The 10632-nt window shown below is 47.7% G+C and overlaps 1 protein-coding gene across 1 annotated transcript; it reads left to right on the top strand.

Annotated features, from left to right (window-relative positions):
• The first annotated feature begins 564 nt into the window (after positions 1 to 564).
• On the top strand, positions 565 to 1465 carry NEU2 (neuraminidase 2). Its single transcript, XM_069212649.1, has 2 exons — positions 565 to 1177; positions 1344 to 1465. The coding sequence occupies exons 1-2, from the start codon at positions 565 to 567 to the stop codon at positions 1463 to 1465; spliced, it is 735 nt and encodes a 244-aa protein (XP_069068750.1).
• Positions 1466 to 10632: the final 9167 nt, after the last annotated feature.

The following is a 10632-nucleotide window of genomic DNA, read 5'->3' as shown; positions in this document are numbered from 1 at the left end:
GGCTGAAAGGATGGAATTTCCAGTAACATATTTGAATGTGAACAAAGCCATGAACTTCATTAATTGTAGCAGAGTGAAAAGCTGTGAAAGGCTGGTCTCACAACCTACTTTAGACGTTTGCCGCCTTTGTGAGATTTATAGAGAAGATGAAAAAATTTGAATGTTTTGCACAAAGAAACCTCCTGCTCGAGATCTGACTCTCAAGGCTAACCTGGACCAAGTTAGGAAACTCAGCACAATTCACAGATCTTGCAAAATGCACAATTGCACATTCTTAGAATAATGTGCTGTCCAGTGTTGTACAACTGAGCATTGTACTCCACAGTAAGCACATTCTTCTGTTATTGTCCAAAGTTTTTAAAGAGGTGTCTACTATAGACAAAGTGTGCGGTATATGGCTTTCTTTCTACCAAAACGGGGCCCTCTACACGTTTGTAATACTACACTGAAAGCCATTCATTGGGCATTCTACCTCTCTGACATCTTTACTCTGTCTTCTCCCCCATAACCTAAGATCAGCTAATCACCAGACCGTGTGACTCTTCTGACTGCCCAGATTGATGTATGAACCCCAGCCCTGTGTATGACTCAGTCACTCAAACTATCTTCCTCTTGTTCATCACTGTTCGTGGAGAAGTAGCTGAAGAACATCAGATCAACACGCAAACCAATTCGGTACGTCTGTGCCAAATCACCAGCATAGACCAGGTGAAGACCTGGAGCTCCCTCACTGATCTCACAGACGCAGTCTTTGGATCTGCCCATGGAGAGTGGGCAACGTTTGCTGATGGCCCAGGACATGGCTTGCAGCTCAGCGATGAGAACAGAACTCTGGTGATACCAGCATATGCCCACCGGATACAGGGCCAGAGAGCTCGCCCTGTCCCCCATGCCTTCTGCATATGCAGTCCTGCCCACGGAAAGAGCTGGGTCAAAGGAGGCTTTGTGGACACAGCAAGTGCAGTGGAGTGCCGGGTTGTAGAGATTGTCCAGATTGGCGGCCATGCATTGTTATACTGCAATGCCAGGAGCGACCAGGGTATGAGCGTGCAGGCACTCAGTTACACACACGGAGTGGACTTTGCAGATGGTAGACTAGTGAAGAAGTTGGTGAAAGAGCCAAGGGGGTGTCATGGGAGTGTTGTTGGCTTTAGGTTGCATGAAAAAGCCTCACTGGGCAACACTGGCACTGTGTGCTGTTCTGTCACCCCACTGATCCACACAAAAGAAGAACATTAGAGCTGTACATTAACAAGGATCCCTTGGATCTAGAGCAACAGGAGGACCCCATAATCATTTTTGAAGGTCCCGTCCCAGTGCGTATTCAGACCTTCAATGTTTAGGAAGTGACCCTGATGGCTCACCCCTCTTCTGCTGTCTCTTTGAATGTGGTGATGACTCCGAGTACGAGCGCTTGGACTTCATGATGTTTACCTTCCGACAGATCCTTCAATCTGTCTGCTGAGCCTGGCGTCTCTCATCTAAGACAGATCACTAAAGCTGCAGGTCCAGCATTCAAAAGCCTCTCTTTAGTGCAGTTTTCTGTTGTGCTGAATTTATTGGTCATGACAAAGAGGTATGTGTGTTTACAGTTTTGCAAGCTGAGGGTGTATCATTTCTGTGCAGGCAGCAACCAAAGGTGAAATTTTGACTTTACAACTTTTTATCACAAAAAAAAATAAAAGTAAGAGCGGGTGAGAATCACTTTTTTCTGATGGATACAACTACCTGTGGATTCCTCACCTCATGAATACTCCCATGGCGCCAGCATTCGACGGAAATCTTCTTACTAGTCTCTGCCCGTCGACGAGGACGTCACTCTAGCCCACGCGACGCCGTCTGACGTCATACAGGCAATAAGAGGTCCTCGACGACGTGCGGACGTCAGTTCCCTTTTTTCCGTGCATTCGAAACGGTTATCTTCGAGGGAGCAACTGTTACTCTTGCGGTTACAGTGTATATCTTGCTGCGTAGTCTTTCGCTGTGGAAATAATGTCGCAGAGAAAGTCTGGATTTAAGCCTTGTCGTGAGTGTGGAGGCAAGATGTCGGTGACGGATCCTCATTCCGATTGCCTTTGGTGTTTGAGCTCCAACCACGACGTCTCGACTTGTGATTCATGTCAGCACATGAATCCAAAGGCCCTCAAGGAACGTGAGGCGAAGCTGTTTATGGCCAAGTCAAAGGAGAAACATCACAAGAAGTCTTCTTCCCCAAGACATCGGCGTCATCGAGACTCCCGGCGCCGTAGAGAATCTCGGCGACTCATTCCAGGTCTCCGGATCGGCGCCGAAGGACATGGGAGGTCAGTCCCACGGTTACGCTGCATCCTTCAACGCCGTTGCCCTCTCCGGCGTCTCCAATTTCACCTGGACAGGCGTCGGTGATTGAGGTATTGGAGCCTCAAGTGTTTTCTCCGGCGCAGACGCCGAGGCCGGCGTCGGGGTCGCCTCCGAGACATGCACCCCAGTATCCGGCTTTTCCCACCCCTGGAGCCGATAGTTCCGCATTCTTGAATGCGATGTATGCCATCTTCCAACAGATGGCTCCAGGGGGTGCTCCGGCTGGGCCTTTGGCCTTTTCTTTGGGTGATCCTGCGCCTCTTCGGCCGGCACCCTTTATGCCCTTTCTCCCGTTTGGGAACGTGGGCTCGGCGCCAGTGTCGGCGCCGGTGGCCGCTCCGGTGGCTTCAGAAGGATTGGCCCCGGGGATTTCCATCCCGTCGACGTCGGGATTTCGGCCTGTGACTCCGGTGGGTCCATCTGCGGCAGTTGCTCTTCCGTCGGCGCCGAAGTTACCTGTGGCGCCGGATGCGGCGTCGGTGGCTTCTGAAGATCGGCGCCGATCTTCGACTTCGGCGGAGGCATTGTCGACTCCGCGTATTGAGCAACGACTTCATTCAAGGAGACGTGCTCTCCGTGTATTAGAAGAGCAGGAGTACCAACGAGCCCTAGAGGAAGGAGAGCTAGAGGACTCGGGTGATGGGCTGCGTGGACTGGAGTCGGCCAGTGGGCTGGACACTTCCCCTGAGTGGGACCTTTCGTCCCCGGGGGAATATACTGAGGAGGCTGCTTCCTTTCATGCAGTGGTACGGAAGGCAGCTAGTTTTTTGGACCTGCCTTTGCCGGTGGTGGAGGCAAAACAAAACCTTTTGACAGAGGTGTTACATCCGGCCTCAGCCGCGGCGGAGCCTCTGTTACCATTTAATGACGCTCTGCTGGATCCGGTGTTAGAGGTGTGGAAGAGGCCGGCATCTTCCCCAGCAGTTCACAGAGCCGTGGCCAGGAGGTATCGGACGGCTCCAACTGACCCTGGTTTCTTATCTAGGCACCCTACGCCGGAGAGCTTGGTGGTGCAGGCCTCCTGTTCGTCCAAGTCAGCGCCTGGTTCTTTTCCGACGGTGCCTGGGGACAGAGATTCAAAGAAGCTAGAGGCGCAGTCGAAGAAGATTTTTTCGTCCTGCAGTCTGGCGTTAAAAGCCACCAATGCAACCTGTATCCTGGGGAGGTATATTCATGCTCTGATGGATGACATTTCCTCTTCGTTTACCGAGCTTCCTCAGGGTCTTTTGGATCTTGTCTCAAATGCCCAGGCTGCTGCGACCCAAATTATCCAGACGGGACTGGATACCACCGATTCGGTAGCCAGGGCAATGGGCACAACTGTGGTGGCAAGGAGACAGGCCTGGCTCCGTAACTCCGGCTTTTCGGCAGATGTACAGTCCACATTGTTGGATCTCCCGTTTGATGGGGACAAACTGTTTGGAGCTAAGGCTGATTCGGCCTTGGAACGTTTTAAGGAAAGCAGGGCCACGGCTAAGTCGTTAGGGCTCCAAGCTCCTTCTTCCACGGCCTCTTCCAGATTCTTCAGGAGGTTTCGTGGATTTGGGCGTGGCTCTTCCTCCTCTTCCTTTCGGGGGAGATATCAGCAACCTGCTTCTTCCCATCCCTATAGATCTTTCAGGGGGAGAGGTAGGGTCCGCACCAGAGGAGCCTCTCAGCAGCACTCTGCCTCTTCCTCATCCTCTGGCGGGGTGCAGCAGGGGAAGCAGCCTTAGGCTTCCACCATTTCCCACTCACTCCTCTCCTGTAGGGGGAAGATTACAGCATTTTCTCACCAAATGGAAGACTGTTACATCGGACACTTGGGTTCTCAGTGTTGTGGGAAAAGGCTACACCCTTCCCTTTCGGGAGTTCCCGCCCCTCATCCCGCCCCGCCCTTCGTATTGTTCAGAAGAACACCTCCTGTTGCTAGAACAGGAGGTGCAAGTCCTCCTTTCAAAGGGCGCGGTGGAGTTGGTCCCGGAGCAGGAAAGGGGTCGAGGAGTTTACTCAAGGTATTTCCTGATTCCCAAGAAGGATGGTCGTTTGAGACCAATTCTGGACCTGAGGATCTTGAATTGGTTCCTCAAGCAGGAAAAGTTCAAGATGCTGACCCTAGCACAGGTGCTTTTGGCGTTGAACATGGAAGACTGGATGGTGTCTGTCGACTTGCAGGATGCTTACTTTCATATCCCGATACTCAAGTCACACAGGAAGTATCTCCGGTTTGTGGTGGGATCGCAACACTATCAGTTTGCGGTCCTTCCGTTTGGTCTTACTTCAGCACCTCGAGTCTTCACGAAGGTGATGTCGGTGGTTGCGGCAGAACTCAGAAGGAAGGGGATAGCAGTATTCCCTTACTTGGACGACTGGTTGATCAAAGCCAAGTCCCCGGAGCTTGTGTCGCATCATCTGCAGTCAACAACCCAGTTGTTGTTCGACCTGGGTTTTTCGGTGAACGAGCCCAAATCTCACCTAGAGCCCTCTCAGCGCCTCCTGTTCATAGGGGCAGTACTGGATACAACATTGGGTCGGGCCTTTCCTCCGCCTCAGCGGATTCAAGATATTCAGGATTTGGTTCCAATGTTTCGAAATGGAGCGGTAGTTCCAGTCCTCAAGGTCCTTCGTCTGCTCGGTCTTTTTGCCTCCTGCATTCTGTTGGTCACGCATGCTCGCTGGCACATGAGGGCTCTTCAGTGGTGCCTCCGAAGGCAGTGGTCTCAACACAGAGGGGATCTAGAGGGTACTGTCAAGATCTCCAGAGATGCTGCTGTGGATTTGAAGTGGTGGATTGCAAGCAACAATCTTTCACAAGGAAAGCCGTTCCAGCAGTCGCCACCAGTGGCCACAGTCATAACGGATGCTTCCACTCTAGGGTGGGGAGCTCATCTGGGGGATCTGGAGATCAAAGGTCTTTGGTCTCCAGAGGAACAGATGTTTCACATCAATCTGTTAGAGTTACGGGCTGTACGTCTGGCTCTCAAGGCCTTCCTCCCTTCCCTTCGTGGTCAGTCGGTACAGGTCCTAACGGACAATACTACCACGATGTGGTACATAAACAAGCAGGGAGGAGTGGGGTCGTACCTTCTCTGCAGAGAAGCTCTTCGACTATGGTCCTGGGCAAAGGACCATCGGATTTGCTTGATAGCAAACCATCTGGCCGGAGTTTTGAACGTGCGTGCGGACAGTCTCAGTCGCCACTTCTCGGCAGACCACGAGTGGCGTCTCCATCCAGATCAAGTCCGTTTAATCTTCCAGAGGTGGGGGTTTCCTCGGGTAGATCTGTTCGCCACTCGAGAGAACGCGCATTGTCCGTTGTTCTGCAGCCTTCAGTATCCGATGCAGGGAGCGTTGGGGGACGCGTTTCAAATAACCTGGTGCGGCCAGTTGCTTTACGCGTTTCCTCCCATACCCTTGATTCCTCGAGTATTGAGGAAGATTCGCCAAGACCGGGCTCTAGTAATCTTAATAGCTCCGGATTGGCCAAGGAGGGTGTGGTACTCCGACCTTCTCCAACTCTCAATGTGCCCGCCGCTCCGTCTCCCTTTCAGGGCAGACCTCCTCTCGCAGTCGCAGGGGCAGGTTCTACACCCCAACCTCCAGAGTCTGCACCTACATGCCTGGAGATTGAACTGGGCAACCTGAGTTCCTTCTCTCTCCCGCCTGAGGTAGTGGATGTTATATTAGCGGCCAGGCGACACTCCACTAAATCTATCTACGCTAATAGGTGGTCTAAGTTTGTTGCGTGGTGTGGAGAGAGGCAGATTGATCCTTTGCATGCTCATCTATCGGACGTTTTGTCTTTTGCTCTATCTCTGGCGCAGAAAGGTTGTGCAGTGGCTACCATTAAGGGTTATTTATCGGCCTTGTCAGCCTTCATATGTCTTCCAGACCAACCATCTTATTTTAAATCCCCTATTGTTATCAGATTTTTGAAAGGTCTTCTAAATCAATATCCTCCAAAGCCATTCGTTATGCCGCAATGGGATTTGTCCTTGGTCCTGACTTTCCTTATGGGGTCCCCTTTTGAACCTATGCATTCTTGCCCCTTGAGGTATTTGGTTTTAAAAACAGTCTTCCTGATAGCTATAACATCAGCAAGGAGAGTGAGTGAGTTGCAGGCCTTATCAGTAAAGCCCCCTTATACAACTTTTTATGGGGATAAGGTGGTGTTGAGGACCAAGGCTGCTTTCCTCCCGAAGGTTGTTTCACCCTTCCATTTGGCTCAGGCAATTACTTTGTCCACGTTCTATCCTCCGCCTCATCCTTCCAAAGAGGAAGAAAGACTGCACCGTCTGGATCCAAAGAGAGCGTTGAGCTTCTTTATTGATAGAACAAAGGATTTCAGGCTGGAGGATCAGCTGTTTATTGGATACGTGGGCAAGAGGAGAGGAAAGGCAGTCCACAAGAGAACACTATCCAGGTGGGTTGTTCTTTGCATTAAAATATGTTACTCTTTGGCAAAGAAGGATCCTCCTGAGGGCATTAGAGCTCATTCCACCAGAGCTAAGTCGGCCACTTCGGCCTTGGCCAGGGGTGTTCCTGTGGTCGACATCTGCAAGGCCACAACTTGGTCGTCCCTTCACACTTTTGCAAAACATTACTGTTTGGATTCTGAGGTTAGAAGGGACGGCCATTTTGCACGGTCAGTGCTGCAGGATTTCTTGGTTTGACCATTTAGGCACCCACCGCCGGGCGTGGTACTGCTTTGGGACTCTATTCATGAGGTGAGGAATCCACAGGTAGTTGTATCCATCAGAAGAACGAGTTACTTACCTTCGGTAACGACTTTTCTGGTGGATACATTAGCTACCTGTGGATTCCTCACGGTCCCACCCGCCTCCCCGTTGCCTTTCTGGTCTTACCAAGTAATCCTTGAGTGCGCTCCTCTTGGTCTTTGAGGGTGCAATAGATGTGTATATAATATATTTATATATATGTATATATGTATATATCTTTGTGTATATACTTGGTGTGTGTATATATTTTAAAAGAGAAAGTTTTATATATATATTTATATAAAAAGATTTACAGTTATTCATACAATGTTGTGTATTTTTACAATATAATGGGATGTTGCCTTGCTCTTTCATTGCATTGCCTGGTTGTTCTCATGCACGTAAAAAATGATTGGTACTGACGTCCGCACGTCGTCGAGGACCTCTTATTGCCTGTATGACGTCAGACGGCGTCGCGTGGGCTAGAGTGACGTCCTCGTCGACGTGCAGAGACTAGTAAGAAGATTTCCGTCGAATGCTGGCGCCATGGGAGTATTCATGAGGTGAGGAATCCACAGGTAGCTAATGTATCCACCAGAAAAGTCGTTACCGAAGGTAAGTAACTCGTTCATTTGTTTCTGTTACAAAATGAGAAGTGGACACTTTGAATGTGTGAAAACAATTCCCGTGATGAAAATATTTGTAGGATTACGTCCTGCCCTTAGTTCCTTTACCGGCTCCACAAAGATCCGGGGTCTCTTACTGCCTCCTAGCAAGGGAAATATGAATTTACCTTAATGTACGCCTGCAGGTGACTTAAAAACTGTTCCACTAGTGCCTTGAAATGGGATTTCAGATAGTTTTCACAGCGTGCTTCTTCGACGGTTCGTTACACAAGTTCCTGAAAGTCGTGTAATGGCGCTAAAAAATGATATTTGACGATACATGACTCTCATGACTGGTAAAAGGAAGGCTTCTGATCTCATGCCTAGAATTTGAGGTGAGAAATTCTGCTACTGAGCGCCATCTGTGGAAGAGGGAGGGAAGTGACTAGACACGTTTTTACACCAAAAATGTGATTTGTTTCTATGTTGCCTATATACATTTGGGTAGCCTTAAAAACTCCACTCGGCCAACGTGTGGAGTAGAGTGACAGACCCTGCTATGATGTTAGGGTACTGGAGGAATATGATATAAACTGATAATATTATGTCTGTTTAGTTTGTTAAGCTCTAACCTCTTTAACTTTTAGGATCTTTCACAACAATGCCAATGGCGAGAAACAGTAGGGGTCTGCTGTTCTTCGCTATTCTACTGGCTAGAAGGGAGATTTGCTTGAAATGGGTGATGGAAAGCCCCTAAATATAGGAGTTGGCTTGAGATGCTTGTGAAGACTGCCATTTTGGATCTGAAGGTGAGAGGTCCTGAGCAGAGGCTGAAGAAAAGGAAGCTATGTGCTCCCCTCTTGCAATGGTCCCCCCCTCTCTAGGGGTGTATAGTCCTATGATTTAAAATCCCTCTTTTCGTCCATGTCAGCTACCCCGGGTAACCCCCTAGGAAGGCTGAACTGATGACACGGGAGCCTCCATGGGCGGTGTGTCCACTTTTGCTTCGGGGCAGAATTAAGGTGTGACAAACCTGTGAGGTGTATGAGGACAAAAAAAAAACAATGCCAGTGGCATTGCAAGGTGATCAGGAAGGACTACCCAAAGCATTGGATACTTCGATATGCCTTTCTCTACAATATTTACATCTGAGGCCTCATAACTTACCAACTCATAAAATATTAAGAATACTCCTCAAACACTGGTTATAAAGAGCCTGCATGAGTTGGAGAGTTATGCAATAACAGGAAGCGCAAAAGTTGCAAAAAAAGATGGAATGATTTATAACATACACAAGGTATAGAGCGTTGCTATTTATTAAATGGAATTTTGGTAGTTAAATATGTGTATTAGAGTGGACACACTCGGTTGCATTGAGGGACACGAAGTCCAGCTCTCTGAGAAATTGCAAATGTTTATATTTATTATGGGGTGATCAAGTGCGATCTCGAGGTAATGAATCCAAAAGGCATTAATGAATGGAAAAAATATAATATTCTCGGAATAGAAGAGTGTCAGATCTGCAGATGTGGATGAATGGGTTTCTGAACCTACAGCACTTGCCACTTGAGACACAGAAGTCAGAATTAGGTTGAATGTATATTCACATTTAAAAGCCTAACTGAGATGAAGTAATTTGTAATTTAAAGTGTGCACGTTTTGTCTTATGGTGGACATTGTGCCTACCATAGATGGGTGCCTTATTTACTATGGCAGACGTTGTGCCTATTGCGTTTATTAAAACGCTAACCTGATTTATAATAATGTTTGTAGATAACCAATAGAAATATTTATTATGATTAGAAAATACTTATGATTTGTGTTGATTTACACAAGTTATTAATTTAAAACCACACGTGTGCAGCAGAAAAAGAAATGCACGTCTCCGTTATACTTAATGTGATGTATTAGCAAATAATTCAATTAATATGGAAACACTTTGCATATTTTATAATATATTATTATTGAGATAAATCCATGATTTTTTATAATTTGCTTGTTTTATTCATGCTTATATTAATGCACTGTATTTATTCTGTTAGTATAACTAGGCCTGGAGTTTAATATTTGCTGCAGTAATGAAAAAGTTGAATCATTTCTTTCCCTTTAACCTGCATTTTTCCATCAGGATGTTTCACATGTTTAATCAAGAGTCCTATTGTATTATGTGTAAGCTTTTGACCTTGGAACTGGTACATCGAGAGCACTGGAGAATTTGCAAATGTTTATGTTTATTATGGGGTGATCAAGTGCGATCTCGAGGTAATGAATCCAAAAGGCATTAATGAATGGAAAAAATATAATATTCTCGGAATAGAAGAGTGTCAGATCTGCAGATATGGATGAATGGGTTTCTGAACCTACAGCACTTGCCACTTAAGAAAACACATTTTTTCCTCCACTAACTTCAAATGCTGAAAATGCCCCTGTGAGCTTTACAGCCTTCTGTACCAGTAGGGTATTCTGTTTTGTTTTGTATAAACGTATGAGGCAGGATGGGCAAACGGCCGGGGCCCAAAGGGCTTATGTCAGAGGCCAGCTGGTGGGCCGTTTTTATGGGCGAGCGCAAAGCATTCCGTCCATTCTATAATCTCTCTTTGGGCTTCGAACCACGCCATGTCACATCAGTCACTTACATTGGTTCGTGGGCGTGCCTTTTCAAATCTGCTTGCTTTCATTTGTGAAAGGCATGCATACATCATGCCTTTTCCGTTGTTTAGCCCACCTACACAGCACCGGAAAACTACTAAAATCATACGAGGCTCGATGTTTTCAGCCTGGGGTCCAGACTACTTTATCTGTTTATTTTCCACACAGCGCGATCGCACTGCATTTGACATAATGTGATTGCGCTGCGTTTTTTTTCTTTACAACGCTAATAGCTCTTACTTGAGCAAATGCAAGACCAGTTGCATTGAAAATGCCTGTTAGGGTCTAGCCTCTGATAGCATGTGCTAGCGCATGCTTATCACTTGCAAGCCACTGTTGGA

This window comes from Pleurodeles waltl, chromosome 11, assembly GCF_031143425.1.
Source record: "Pleurodeles waltl isolate 20211129_DDA chromosome 11, aPleWal1.hap1.20221129, whole genome shotgun sequence".
Lineage (NCBI taxonomy): Eukaryota > Metazoa > Chordata > Amphibia > Caudata > Salamandridae > Pleurodeles > Pleurodeles waltl.
This window is presented reverse-complemented; position numbering and strand designations above follow the sequence as displayed.

What these genes read in the sequence shown, in the direction of transcription:
- NEU2 (XM_069212649.1), top strand. Translation starts at nt 565, where the DNA reads ATGAACCCCAGCCCTGTGTATGACTCAGTCACTCAAACTATCTTCCTC. An exon ending in GCATGAAAAAGCCTCACTGG is followed by an intron (nt 1,178 to 1,343) that starts GCAACACTGGCA and finishes TTCAATGTTTAG; the next exon opens with GAAGTGACCCTGATGGCTCA.